The sequence below is a fragment of the Coregonus clupeaformis genome, unplaced genomic scaffold, assembly GCF_020615455.1.
Source record: "Coregonus clupeaformis isolate EN_2021a unplaced genomic scaffold, ASM2061545v1 scaf0205, whole genome shotgun sequence".
Taxonomy (NCBI): Eukaryota; Metazoa; Chordata; class Actinopteri; order Salmoniformes; family Salmonidae; genus Coregonus; species Coregonus clupeaformis.
The window spans coordinates 459,764-475,262 of record NW_025533660.1 but is presented as its reverse complement, the minus strand read 5'-3'; the positions used below and the strand labels follow the sequence as shown (position 1 = coordinate 475,262).

At 44.6% G+C, this 15,499-nt stretch overlaps 1 gene segment (V, D, J or C); it reads right to left on the bottom strand.

The window, feature by feature from the left end:
- Nucleotides 1-1,119: 1,119 nt before the first annotated feature.
- LOC123480975 lies at nucleotides 1,120-1,599 on the bottom strand. The segment is given in 2 exon segments: nucleotides 1,120-1,454; nucleotides 1,557-1,599. Coding segments are annotated over 2 exon segments (378 nt in total).
- Nucleotides 1,600-15,499: the final 13,900 nt, after the last annotated feature.

Sequence of the window (15,499 nt, the reverse complement as noted above, 5' to 3'; positions counted from 1 at the left end):
GAAGAGCTCAGAGTTTTGCATTGACTCCTCCTCACAGGGCAGTAGCGAACAGGAACATATAATATATAATATAATATAAATGCAATAATATAATATTTGCCATTTAACAGACACTTTTATCCAAAGTACCAGTCATGTGTGCATACATTTTACGTATGGGTGGTCCCGTAGATCAAACTGACAATTTTGGGTTATATGCCCTAAAACATTACTATTCAAGAGAATGGATAACATTTCAATGTACATTGTAACAAGGTGAATGAATCCCCACATTTTGATTAGTTTTTTTGTTTATTTTTTATGGCCGAGCTGCACCAGGACGCTTATAAAATGTGCATTCACATAATAAGCGACGTCTTTGTAGCAGTTGATTTCTGAAAAATCCCTGAAAATTATGGTACATTTATTCTAGTGGACACAGAATTTTGTCACGTACTTATTACAGAGTACTAAACTTGGTTCGGTGCTAGTCAGGTTAGTGCAGGGCTTGCTGTAATGTCAGTCCAAGCTGCCTAGACTAAGGCCAGAGCTGAGTGTCAGACTATAAAGCGATGAAGTAGGGGGAGACCTTAGACTTCCTTCTAGAGGTTTAAATGGAGACTGAGAGATCTTCCTTGATTCTCTCCTCCCTGTCCTTTATTCTTCTATTCAGATTTTTCATTTGAGATGTTCAGACTAGATATGTTTTTTCTTTTATACAATGTTGAACAGCACAGAAACAAGCACATTTCCCTATGTGGGACAATACAATTAGTATTGAATTATATGTATTATTACTGTTTATCCCCTCTTGGGAATCTATTGTGGAGTTCCCCAAGGATCTATAATTGATCCATTACTGTTTTTAGTTTGAGTATATTTCTGTTTGCTGATCACATTAATATATTTTTGTTTGTTAAAGATGCTCAAAACATAATAGCTGACATGATGTCTGAATTGCATAAACTTGACTTCTGTGTTAATATAATGGTGTGATTTTCACTGTTTATAATGTCTGTGGATGTTTTATGTTTATAACATTAACATCAGTGGACAGTGTGTTTCCCACTACTGTTGAGTGGTGTACGTGTGTGTGTGTTTAAAGAACAGACGTGCCTCATTGCCTCTCATCAGTGTTGATCAGTTTTTGTACGGTCCTGCAGCCTCCTGTGTCACTGTGTCTCTGGCACAATAATAAACAGCAGAGTCTTCAGGCTTCAGGCTTTTCACCTCTAAGTACAGCTGGTTTAAGGAGCTGTCTTTGGTGATGATGAACTGGCCCTGGAGAGACTGGGCAAATATAGTGCCAGTGCCACTGTCAATGCGTCCAATCCACTCCAGTCCTTTCCCTGGTTTCTGACATATCCAATGTAGATAGCTTAGAGAAAGCCCAGACACACTACAGGACAAGGTCACTGGCTCTCCAGGTCTCTTCACCACTGGCTCAGAGGAGGTGAGTAACTGCCCCTGAACAGCTGAAAAACAGACAGAGTTTAGATGATTGTTACCCTCCAGCCAAGTAGCACAGCTCCTCTCCTCTCTCCTACACTAGACATAAATACATCCAGTTAACTCACCTGAGATGAGAGACAGAAGGAACACACATTCTAGAACTGTCATTGTTGGTGAGTTCTAAGATTCTAGAAGCAAGGGAAGAGACTGGGAGTGGCCGTCGTGACTGAGGGAGATGGTCTGTGGAGGGCAGTTATATCAGACTATTGAAATGGGAGGAGACCTTGGATCTATGTTAACAGAAATACATTTGCATCTCTATGGTGTTAAATGTCTCTCCCTGTAGCTCTAGTGGTCTAAATACTACATATCTTGGTACTGATGAGAAATGTTTTGTTGAAGACTCAAGGTGTTCATGTAATAGTGACATAGCCACTTACTGTGCCAGTGTATCAACAAGAAGTTTTATGTCATAGAGCAGTTCTTCGATTGATATTATTATATCATATTGAATCAATGAGGGCAATATGTTGCACTTGTGCTTGTTTCACATGGGTATTCCGTTTTTGTACAGCTCTGGTCCTGGTTTGTATCACTGTGGTCTTCGAGCACAATAATACACATTATTATTAGAGAGTAGAGAGTGTAAGTAGAGAGTGTAAGTAGACAGTGTAAGTAGAGAGTGTAAGTAGACAGTGTAAGTAGACAGTGTAAGTAGACAGTGTAAGTAGAGAGTGTAAGTAGAGTGTGTAAGTAGAAAGTGTAAGTAGACAGTGTAAGTACAGAGTGTAAGTAGACAGTGTAAGTAGAGAGTGTAAGTAGACAGTGTAAGTAGAGAGTGTAAGTAGAGTGTGTAAGTAGACAGTGTTAGTACAGAGTGTAAGTAGACAGTGTAAGTAGAGAGTGTAAGTAGACAGTGTAAGTACAGAGTGTAAGTAGACAGTGTAAGTAGAGAGTGTAAGTAGACAGTGTAAGTAGACAGTGTAAGTAGAGAGTGTAAGTAGAGAGTGTAAGTAGACAGCGTAAGTAGAGAGTGTAGTATCACAATGACATGTTCAGGAGATTGATTGGTATGACTGTTATAAGCTGCATCAGTCTGCATTATAAACTTTGGAATCTCACTTTGTTTACAGCATCTTATTACTATCAAAACAATCAATATTGTCATGAATGTTTCTTGCAATGGCACAGTATATAGAAATATAACTGTTGGTGTCCCTAAACGATCTGTACTCGGCCCATTCAATTTTTATTTGTGATTTATTTATATTCTTATCAAATGTTTTTATATTTTTAATATTTAATTATTTTATATACAATTGAGCATGGTATGTTTCAACCTGTATGTGAGACTATGGTATGTGTCAACCAGTGTGTGTGTTGTGGATGACATGGAGTTGATGGTGACAGAGTGGACCATAGACTCATTATAGGGTTTAGAGATCAGTGATGACCAGTTTTTGTACAGCCCTGCATCATGCTGTGTCACTGTATCTCTGGCACGATAATAAACAGCAGAGTCTTTAGTCTTCAGTGTTCATCTGGAGATACACCTGTTTCATGCTATTATCTCTGGGGATGGTGAACCAACCCTGAACAGACTGGGGGTAGAAAGTGCTGCAACCATCACTGCCAGTAATAGCAGCAATCCATTCCACTCCTTTACTGATCCAAGCTATCCAGTAGCTACTGAAAGTGAACCCAGAGGCTGTACAGGTCAGTTTGTGGGATTCGACAGGCTGTTTAACCACTGGTCCAGACTCAGTCAATGTCTGACTCTGAACACCTGTTGAAAGAAAGTAACATTATAGCTAATAGCTGGACTCAAAACCTCACATAATAACAATCTGAAGGTTTTCTTCTAGCAATATTAAAGTTTCCATCAGTAGAAACACAGTGTTATGATTTACCAGTATTAGAACCCAAATGCAGACAAGTACACCAAGCCAGAGAAGGTTTAACAGGTTTATTTAAAATGTTCAATAGTCCAGGTTTCCAATAATAGGGGAAGAGCAAGTCCAGGTTACAGGGAGGTAACAGATCCAGGTCAGGGCAGGTGTGGTACCGTAATGTCCTAGTGTCCGTGGTGAGTCCAAAAGAGAGGTCCGGTAGTGGAGAGCAGGATGGTGGTGGCAGGAGTGAAGCAGAGGCAGGAGTCAGGTTCCAAATATCTGTGGCACAGGAGAAAAAAGTAAATAGAACAGGCCAAAACACAAAGAGCAAAAATAAACAGGTTGAGTCGGCAGCGAGACTAACATGGTCGTCTTGACTATGATCTGACGATGAGTGGTAAGTTTGACCGGGTCTTAAAGGCTGAGGTGATTATGGTGAATGAGCTGCAGCTGGAACCCTGACTCCCGCACACCAGACTTCACTCCTGCAATCAAGGACAGACAGAGGGGAGGGAGAGAGCAGAGAGAGAGCTACCTAGCAGCAGTAGGCCTAACAGTACCCCCCTCTACGGACGCCACCTGGCGGCGGCCGGGTTTCGGGATGTAACCTATGAAACTCTCGGACCAGAGCAGGATCCACAATGAAGCTCCTGGGCACCCAGGAACGTTCCTCAGGACCATAACCCTCCCAATCCACCAGGTACTGGAAACCCACGACCCCGGGCGGCGAACATCCAGAAGTCGCCGGACAGTGTAGACCGGACCCCCACCCACGATCCTGGGCGGAGGAGGAGGGGACGAGAGGGCGGGCACAGAGGGCTAACCGACACAGGCTTAATCTGGGAAACATGAAAGGTGGAATGAACCCGTAGGGAGGCAGGAAGCTGTAGCTTAACCGCACAGGGGTTAACAATAGACAGTATCTTGAACGGTCCTATAAAACGAGGCGCCATCTTCTTAGACGCCACCTTCAATGGAAGGTCCCGTGACTTCAGCCATACCTCTTGACCAGGAGAGTAACCGGGAGCCTGGGACCGGTGACGGTTGGCTTGCCTCTGCATGTACGCCCGAAGCTCGGGACAGAGCTACCCTGGCCTTCCTCCAGACCTTGAAGCAGCGGCGCATGTGGGACTGCACCGGGGGTACCGCCAGTTCCCTCTCTTGAGAAGGGAACAGGGGAGGTTGATAACCCAGAGCACACAGAAAAGGAGACAAACCAGAGGAAGCGTTAGTCAAGGTGTTATGAGCATATTCCACCCAGGGGAGCATGGAGCTCATGACCCAGGGTTAGACCCTGTGACACAGCGAAGAGCGGTCTCCATCTCCTGGTTCGCTCTCTCGGCTTGCCCGTTGGTCTGGGGGTGATATCCAGAGGACAGGCTGGATGTAATGCCCAAAGCTTTACAGAAAGCTTTCCACACCTGGGAGACAAACTGGGGACCCCTGTCAGAGACAATATCCGTGGGTAGACCATGAGAGCGGAACACATGTTCAACCAAAATATCAGCCGTCTCTCTGGCAGTGGGCAGTTTAGGTAGGGCCAAAAAATGAGCGAACTTAGAAAAACGATCAATCACCGTAAGAATTACAGTCTTTCCAGACGAGGGGGGAAGTCCAGTGACAAAATCCATAGCGATATGCGACCAGGGCCGGCTGGGTATAGGTAGAGGTCGTAGATGACCAGCGCTGGCCTGGGTGGAGTTCTTACTTCGTGCACATACCGTACAAGCAGCAATGAAGGCTCGAGTGTCCGCCTCCATCGTGGCCCACCAGAACTTCCGTCGCACAAAGTCAAGGGTCCGCGAAACTCCAGGGTGACAGGTAAGGGGAGACGAGTGAGCCCACTGAAGTACCTGGGAGCGAGCAGACTCAGGGACAAACATCCGGTTAGGAGGACCCCTCCCAGGGTCAGCTTGATGATGTTGAGCCTGTCTAACAATCCCCTCGATGTCACATGTGACGACCGCAATACTGCAGGTAGGAGGCAAAATGGGTTCAGGGTTACTACCAGTATCAACGCCGAATGAACACGAGACAGGGCGTCAGGCTTGACGTTGCGTGACCCAGGACGGTAAGACAGAGAAAAATTGAATCTCCCAAAAAATAGTGCCCACCTGGCTTGACGGGGGTTGAGCTGCTTCGCTGACTGGAGGTAAGCCAGATTCTTATGATCCGTCCAAACGATGAAGGGTTGTTCCGCCCCCCTCCAACCAATGTCGCCACTCCTCGAGAGCCAGCTTAACGGCGAGCAGTTCACGATTGCCAACATCATAATTCCTCTCTGCCTGAGAAAGTTTCCTTGAGAGAAAAGCACAGGGATGCAGTTTGTTATCTTCAGGAGAACGCTGTGACAACACCGCACCTACCCCAGTGCCGGATGCATCCACCTCCACGACAAACTGGCGGTCGGGGTCCGGCTGCATCAGAATGGGAGCCGAGGCGAAGCGATGTTTCAGTTCTTCGAACGCTGATTCGGCCCCTTCATTTCCCAAGCGAAGGTCGTGAGATGGAGGTGAGAGCGGTGAGTGGCGCACGCAATGCGGCTGTAGTCCTTGATGAACCTCCTATAGAAGTTCGCAAACCCCAGAAATCGTTGAAGTTGTTTTGCGGGTAGAGGGGCTGGCCAGTCCGTGACAGCAGAGATCTTAGCTGGGTCCATCCGCAACTCCCCCTGAGCGATGATGTAACCCAAAAAGAGGTCTCAGACACATGAAATTCACATTTCTCCATCTTCACAAACAGTTTGTTCTCCAACAACCTTTGCAACACCTGGCGCACATGCAGTTCATGTTCCTGGGAGGACTCTGAGAAAATCAAGATATCATCCAGATAGACAAAAACAAACCGATTCAACATGTCCCGAAGGACATCATTGACTAGTGCCTGAAAAACAGCAGGGGCATTAGACAACCCAAAAGGCATAACCAGATACTCAAAATGTCCCAAGGGTGTGTTGAAGGCAGTCTTCCATTCATCACCTTTACGAATGCGCACCAGGTGATACGCATTTCGTAGATCCAGTTTCGTAAAGATGGTAGCACCATGAAGGAGGGGAAAAGCAGAATTAATCAAAGGCAGAGAATACTTGTTCTTAATGGTGATGTTGTTAAGTCCACGGTAATCAATACAGGGTCTGAGGGTCTTATCCTTCTTAGCAACAAAAAGAATCCCGCTCCTACAGGTGACGAGGAAGGACGCATAATACCTGCCGCCAAGGAGTCCCGAATGTAGTTCTCCATAGCCTCCGTCTCCGGCCGGGAGAGATTGTACAGGCGACTGCTGGGGAGCGGGGCTCCTGGCTGGAGGTCAATGGCACAGTCGTAAGGCCGGTGAGGAGGAAGAGAAGTAGCTCTGTGTTTGCAGTAAACGGATGCCAGGTCATGATACACGTCAGGAACATTAGAAAGATCCATGGACTCCAGTGGAGGTCGAGGCACAGTACTGGCAGGAGTCAGAGCAGAACACAAACAATTCACATGACAAAATGTGCTCCATGAAACAATTCTACCTGTCACCCAATCAATGTGTGGATTGTGTCTTATGAGCCAGGGATACCAAGGACCAGAGGGTCTGTGGGCAGTCGATAATATGGAATTGAATGTTCTCCTGATGATTTCCCGACACTCTAAGACAAACAGGAACAGTCTGATGGGTAATATGGGTCAACAATTGTCCATTCAGACCCTTAGCCTGCAGCGGACAGTCCATAGGAACAGTCTCCAAATCCATTTGTTGAGCCCACTCTCTATCCAAAAAGCTTTCGTCTGCACCAGAGTCAATCAGCGCACTAACAGAGAGATTCTGGAACTGCCACTGGAGGGATGCCTGGAGCAGAATGCGGGGAGAAGAGGAAGAATCCGCTGCTCGGCTCACCAAAACTTCTCCCATTAATGATGAGCCGGCCCTTTTCCCCGGACGAACTGGGCAGGAAGGAACGAAATGACCAGCTTCTCCACAATACAGGCAGACCCGAGCCTGAATGCGACGTGCACGCTCCTCTGAGGACAACCGTGCACGACCCACCTCCATGGCTTCGGGTTCAGTGCTCCTCGTATCGACTCGGGAAGACACGGCTTTCTCCGTAGGGAAGATGCGGGGAGGAGTTTGTTGATGACAGACAGGTTGCTTGGAACTAACACTCCTCTCCCGGCGGCGCTCCCGAATCCGATTATCCAACCTGATGGTGAGTGAAATAAGATTATCCAGCGTAGGCGATTCATCATATGACACCAATTCATCTTTTAAAGTCTCAGACAAAGCATTGATGAACACTCCTTGTAATGCCTCGTCATTCCAACCACTCACTGCTGCTAAAGTCCGAAACTCCACTGCCATCTCCGCCACACTGCGAGCCCCCTGCCGAAGAGAAAACAACCGTTTCGCAGCCTCCTTGCCTCGTACGGGGTGGTCAAAAACCTTCCTCATCTCAGTGGTGAAGGCAACGTAAGCGTTGCAAATGTCTGACTGACTCTCCCAGACCGCGGATCCCCAGGCACGAGCGGAACCGCTAGTAGAGTTGATAAGGTAGGCAATACGGGCTCTTTCTGAGGCGTAGGTGAGGGGCTGTTGTTCAAACACTAACGAGCATTGAGTCAAAAATCGCCACAGGTTCCCATGTTCCCGTCATAGCGCTCTGGAGCAGGAACAAAAGGCTCTCTGATCTGGGCTGAAGGGGTAGTAAGGGCAGACACTTGATTGGTGAGTAATTGAACCTGATTAAGCAGCACCTGACTGTCCTCAGCAATCGTCTTAAACAGGGTATCATGTTGGCCAAGTAAAATGCCCTGATTGGCTATGGCAGTCCAAATTGGAGTGCACTCTGGGGTGGTATCCAAGCTACTGTCTGCTGGGTTCATGATGGTCAGATCATACTGTTATGATTTACCAGTATTAGAACCCAAATGCAGACAAGTACACCAAGCCAGAGAAGGTTTAACAGGTTTATTTAAAATGTTCAATAGTCCAGGTTTCCAATAATAGGGGAAGAGCAAGTCCAGGTTACAGGGAGGGTAACAGATCCAGGTCAGGGCAGGTGTGGTACCGTAATGTCCTAGTGTCCGTGGTGAGTCCAAAAGAGAGGTCCGGTAGTGGAGAGCAGGATGGTGGTGGCAGGAGTGAAGCAGAGGCAGGAGTCAGGTTCCAAATATCTGTGGCACAGGAGAAAAAGTAAATAGAACAGGCCAAAACACAAAGAGCAAAAATAAACAGGTTGAGTCGGCAGCGAGACTAACATGGTCGTCTTGACTATGATCTGACGATGAGTGGTAAGTTTGACCGGGTCTTAAAGGCTGAGGTGATTATGGTGAATGAGCTGCAGCTGGAACCCTGACTCCCGCACACCAGACTTCACTCCTGCAATCAAGGACAGACAGAGGGAGGAGAGAGCAGAGAGAGAGCTACCTAGCAGCAGTAGGCCTAACACACAGTAGTAAATGTCATGATGAACTCTTAGTATGGTGTGTCTCTGTTCCTCAGTCTAGTCAGTGTGCCTTTCATCCACTCTTCAGTGAGATAAGTAGTGATGGAAGAGCTCAGAGTTTTGCATTGACTCCTCCTCACTGGGTGGGAAGATCACATACAGTCCATGGATTACTTCACTACTCAAGAGGCTCTGTATTGTACATTACAGATGATAAATGTGTATCATATGGGTTAAATATTCATATTATAGTGTATAGGGTAGTATAGGGTGTTTTGACCAAGTACTCCTTTAGTATGTGAATTCTGGACATAATGGATTCATAGTTATGCTGCTTAATAAACACTACATACTCTCCTAACCCACATGCAATTCTACTGTACTTCATGCCATAAGAACCATCCAGCTAACCTAGCTCACACTGTAGTGGCTTGATTAGGGATGATTAGACATCCTGCACTTAGAATATACATTACATGGTAATAAGTATGTGGCACATCCTCGTCGAACATCTTATTCCAAAATCATGGGCATTAATATGGAGCTGGTCCCCCCTTTGCTGCTTCAATAGCCTCCACTCTTCTGGGAAGGCTTTCCACTAGATGTTGGAATATTGCTGCGAGGACTTGCTTCCATTCAGCCACAAGAGCATTAGTGAGGTCGGGCACTGATGCTCCGCGATTAGGTTCGCAGTCAGCGTTCCAATTCATCCCAAAGGTGTTTGATGGGGTTGAGGTCAGGGCTCTGTGCACGCCAGTCAAGTTCTTCCACACCCGATCTCGACAAACCATATACACCTCACTTTGTGCACGGTGATCTTAGGCTTGTGTCTTCCTGCTTGATCATGAAAACCGATTTTGCCAAGCTTCAGAAAAAAAAGTTATTGTGCTGACGTTGCTACCAGAGGCGGTTTAGAACTCAATAGTGAGTGTTGCAACCAAGGACACACGATTTTTACTCGCTACGCGCTTTAGCACTTGGTGGTCCAGTTCTGTGAGCTTGTGTGGACTACCACTTTGTCCTACAGCAAGGCTGTTTTGTTAAGGAATATAGGCTACAAGATAGGGCAATTCACCAATTACAAACAGCCTTTGTGAATGCAGGCATACACATTGCTGTCTTACCAAAATAATGCAAACTAAATGCTGAAAGTAGTAGCCTAGTTATTCATGCATGCAAACATCAATACTGAATAGCAGTTTGGCTTAGACTACCGACACAACTGCGAATGAGAACGAATAAATGCAAACAGAAAATGTGGTAAACAAAATATCAGATTGATAGAGGCATGACACAATCTATATGTACTGTAGGCTAGTTACATTAACAGTAAACAAAAGGTGAATGGAGATCCAAATAACCAAAACATAGCCTACAGCCTACTACAGTGAGATGCAGCCATGCACAGCTATCTTGACAAATAAATAGGCTTAGACAGGCCCTCTTCAATCATGGACAATCATGCCGCTTGCTTGTGAGTTCAGCAACACGTTGTGATATGGCACAATACACATCTGTGAATCAAATTTGACTCACGTAATCAATGAAGCAATGCCAGCCTACTGCATTTCCAGTACGTACAGTTCCATTTACAGCAACAGAAACCAATAGGCTACCAGGAAACCATAATATAATGTATCTATTTCTATGATGAAAAAAAACAATATGTAGATACACCAGGGGCGTCATTTGGGTTCATGCATTGGAATTATATTGAATTCTGCTTATATCACGCTACACCACAATAAACATAAATTAAAATGCTTTTGACCAATAAATTGCCACGAAATTTCTGTAAAATCTCCGCTGAGCTCTATAAGCACCAGTGGTGACCAATTATTCAGGGCAGGTGGGGCATAACTTTTTTTGACCCCCCACCTATTTTTGTTGTTGTTGTCATTAATACGAAAATTCAAGCCCCTTGGGTGCTGCCATAGAGTTACATTAGAAGTGCCCATCCAAGAAGGCTCAAGGTCAATGGCCACAGATAAAATGACGTCAAATCACGTTATATCTGTCAAACCTTTGATTGGACTAATCATGTCAACATCATGCTTTCAAAATCTTAGCTAGCAAGCTAGACAAGCAGTCATCATCATGAATCACTTCGACAATCTACTGTCAAATCCTTTTTAATTATTGTCATTTGAAGAGGAATTATAGATAAAATGTATTGGTGCTCATTGACCATTGGATATAAACATTACACAACAAGTTGGAAATCAGAAATTCAACAATGAGTGGTTTGGAAGGAATCAGTGGCTAACTGCAAGCGTTGCAAAGCAATCACTTGCCTGCTATTCAGTGGAGTGGGTGTGTGGTCCAAGTCTGGGTTCAAGGGTCTCTTTTCCAAGCTTAACCCTCCCGTTGTCCCTAGGGTCAAAATGACCCCGCCACTGTGTTGAACCAACTTTATTTTAATTTTTATATTTTTTGGATCATTTGTGAGAAGGAGGCAGTGATACTTTCTTTAAAGTCTCACTGCCTCCTTCTCACAAATGATCCCAAAATATAAAAATTTAATAAAGTTGGTTCAACTACAGTGGCGGGTCATTTTGACCCTAGAACGGAGGGGAAAAGAATAAACATTCAACACCATGGGCCTGAAAAGTTGGATACATTGGCCATGCTGTCAATCCAGCATGACTTCTGCAGCGTTCAAAACAACTGGAAACTCGGAACTGGGAAATCTCAGACTTCACTGAGTTCAAGACAACTGGGAACTCTGTAAAAAATTAGCTCCGACTGGGAAAATACGTTTTGAAAGGTCATCCAACTCGGAATTCTAAGACGGGAACTCGGGCCTCTTTCTAGAGCCCCGACCTGGAAGATCACTGATGTCATGATTCAACATTGTTTTTTTCTTCTGAGTTCCCAGTTGTCTTGAAAGCATCATTAATCCAGGTAATGCCAGACTTTGATGACAAAGTTTGATGACCAAATTTGCCTACAAGGACTGCCATGCCACCTTACTGTTCAAGTGAGCACAACAAGGTGAATCCAAAAATGTATTGGATGCTGCTGCATAAATGATGTAATATGCCAGGGAGATATGTATACTGTAGGTAAGAAAGTGTATGTAGTGTAGTAAGCTGTTAGTAGCCTATGTGCCTCACTCTAATAATTTGGTTCCTTTCCCCCTCATAACTTAGCCTACTGTTCTGACTTGGTGGTGCACATGTAGCCTTTACCCTGTTTCAGAGAAACATTGTCTGCTTATATGCTCCCTTTATTTATCCTATGGTTCTGACTTGGTGTACAGGGAGAATACTGTAAGAACGGCCTATGTTCTGAATTCTGTCGCTGTACATTTCAAAAGTGCTGAACAAATAGTTATATTGACTATGTATGTCCTAGCTCGCTCATTAATGTCTTCATTGAAATTACGGATTGCCTCTTATCCGCTCGTCGTCAACTTATGCCATAGTTTGTACATCTCAATTGTCAGTAGAAACCACATTTGTTTAAGCAAGTCAGACATATCAGCTGTGTTTTTTTAAAGGCAGTAAATGAGGCTGAATGAACTGTTTCGCTGCCAGACAAGGCTCCGCTGATAGCCAGGTGTAGCGATGGTAAGGATTAAATATATGGTGCTGAAAAGAAAGCTCTGCTGTTGGGACAGCTTTATGTAGGCCCTAACAGTTTGTGGGCACCGTTTGTCACTGTTACAGTGCAATTAATGTATTGGTTCGTTTTGTGTGTGTAGTGGCTTTGCTGGCATGCATCTAAAAACATTTTTGCGAGTTTGCCCCACCAAGATTGACATGCTAAAATCGCCACTGATAAGCACCATGGACAGCGCCCTACACACTAGATTGTTTCTTACCTTTTCAGAAGAGTTGGAGCCTCCGTGATCTTCTGCAGAACTTTCTGAGTAATCAATCATTCCATTCTCACTGAAATCTTCTTGTAATATCCCCCTCAAATTCCAGTTGGATTAGTTGAGCTAGCCTTGAGTCCTACTTCTGTTTTGTAGGAACCCATGCATTCGATGTCAGAAAGGAACTTCACAGTGATTTCACAACTTTTAATAATCACTGACACAGTTGCCAGGTGTCTGGCCCACCTTTGATCCAGTAGCCTTTTCAATGAGTCACAGACATGAAAAAGTCCTCCAGCGCATTCTTAGACGACATTGCGTGAACGACCACTAAGTGAAGCTGGTGGTTGAAACAATGAACTTATGACAGTTCTCTGTTTACTTTGACCATCAATATTTTTGCATGCACTCCTTTTTAACTGACATGACATGAGCGCCGTCATAACATTGACTAAGTATACTTTCTGTGCCAAGGCCAACCCTTCTTAGCACTTACTAATCTCAGTCAGTTCTGGGTAATTTCACCATTTTTCAGCGACACTAGCGTGAAGCCAACCTGGTCTCAAAGCATTTCGTATTATTCTGAAAGTAAATCCAAGACACTCCATTTACAGTGACCGAAAAAAGTATTTGATCCCCTGCTGATTTTGTACGTTTTCCCACTGACAAAGAAATGATCAGTCTATAATTTAAATGGTAGGTTTATTTGAACAGTGAGAGACAGAATAACAACAAAAAATCCAGAAAAAGCATGTCAAAAATGTTATAAATTGATTAGCATTTTAATGAGGGAAATAAGTATTTGACCCCCTCTCAATCAGAAAGATTTCTGGCTCCCAGGTGTCTTTTATACAGGTAACGAATCATAATCTCAGCTTGTTACCTGTATAAAAGACACCTGTCCACAGAAGCGATCAATCAATCAGATTCCAAACTCTCCACCATGGCCAAGACCAAAGAGCTCTCCAAGGATGTCAGGGACAAGATTGTAGACCTACACAAGGCTGGAATGGGCTACAAGACCATCGCCAAGCAGCTTGGTGAGAAGGTGACAACAGTTGGTGCAATTATTCGCAAATGGAAGAAACACAAAAGACCTGTCAATCTCCCTCAGCCTGGGGCTCCATGCAAGATCTCACCTTGAGGAGTTGCAATGATTATGAGAATGGTGAGGAATCAGCCCAGTACTACACGGGAGGACCTTGTCAATGATCTCAAAGCAGCTGGGACCATAGTCACCAAGAAAACAATTGGTAACACACTATGCCGTGAAGGACTGAAATCCTGCAGCGCCCGCAAAGGTTCCCCTGCTCAAGAAAGCACATAACAGGCCCGTCTGAAGTTTGCCAATGAACATCTGAATAATTCAGAGGAGAATTGGGTGAAAGTGTTGTGGTCAGATGAGACCAAAATCGAGCTCTTTGACATCAACTCAACTCGCCGTGTTTGGAGGAGGAGGAATGCTGCCTATGACCCCAAGAACACCATCCCCACCATCAAACATAGAGGTGGAAACATTATGCTTTGAGGGTGTTTTCTGCTAAGGGGACAGGACAACTTCACCGTATCAAAGGGACGATGGACGGGGCCATGTACCCGTCAAACCTTGGGTGAGAACCTCCTTCCCTCAGCCAGGGCATTGAAAATGGGTCGTGGATGGGTATTCCAGCATGACAATGACCCAAAACACACAGCCAAGGCAACAAAGGAGTGGCTCAAGAAGAAGCACATTAAGGTCCTGGAGTGGCCTAGCCAGTCTCCAGATCTTAATTCCATATAAAATCTGTGGAGGGAGCTGAAGGTTCGAGTTGCCAAACGTCAGCCTCAAAACCTTAATGACTTGGAGAAGATCTGCAAAGAGGAGTGGGACAAAATCCCTCCTGAGATGTGTGTGCAAACCTGGTGGCCAACTACAAGAAACGTCTGACCTCTGTGATTGCCAACAACGGTTTTGCCACCAAGTACTAAGTCATGTTTTGCAGAGGGGTCAAATACTTATTTCCCTCAAAAAATGCAGATTTTTTTGTTGTTATTCTGTCTCTCACTGTTCAAATAAATCTACCATTTAAATTATAGACTGATCATGTCTTTGTCAGTGGGCAAACGTACAAAATCAGCAGGGGATCAAATACTTTTTTCCTTCACAGTATATGATACGTTACATTTGGCATGGTTACATAAGACAGATGGTTGCTTAAGCCAAAAACGAAAATATGGTGGTTGGTCAGGGTGGATGGGTCGGCATATAACACGAACGTCGGGGTGGATGGGTGGGCATATAACGCGAACGTCTAGCAACCCAAAGATTGCGAGTTTGAATCTCATCATGGACAACTTTAGCATTTTAGCTAATTAGCAACTTTTCAACTACTTACTACTTTTTAGCTAATTTGCAACTGCTTAGCATGTTAGCTAACCCTTCCCCTAACCCTAACTTTAACCCTTTTAGCTAACCCTTCACCTAACCCTAACCTTAACCCTTTTAGCTAACTCTTCTCTTAACCCTAACCTTAACCCTTTAACCTAACTCCTAAACTGAACTCTAAACTTAACCCTAACCCCTAACCCTAACCTCTAGCCTAGCTAACATTAGCGAGCTTGCTAACATTAGCCACTTAGCTAGAATTCGTAACATATCATACTTTTAGCAAATTCGTACATATAACACATTTCACAAAAGCATAAAACATTGTACGTTTTGCAAATTCGTAACATATAACACAAATTGTAATTCGTACCATATCATACGAAATGGGTGATGGACATCCACAAATTAATAATACCATATGAAACATAACATTTACATTTTTTTATACTGGCCCCCCGTGGGAATCAAACCCACAACCCTGGCGTTGCAAACGCCATGCTCTATCAACTGAGCTACATCCCTGCCGGCCATTCCCTCCCCTACCCTGGACCAATTGTGCACCGCCCATG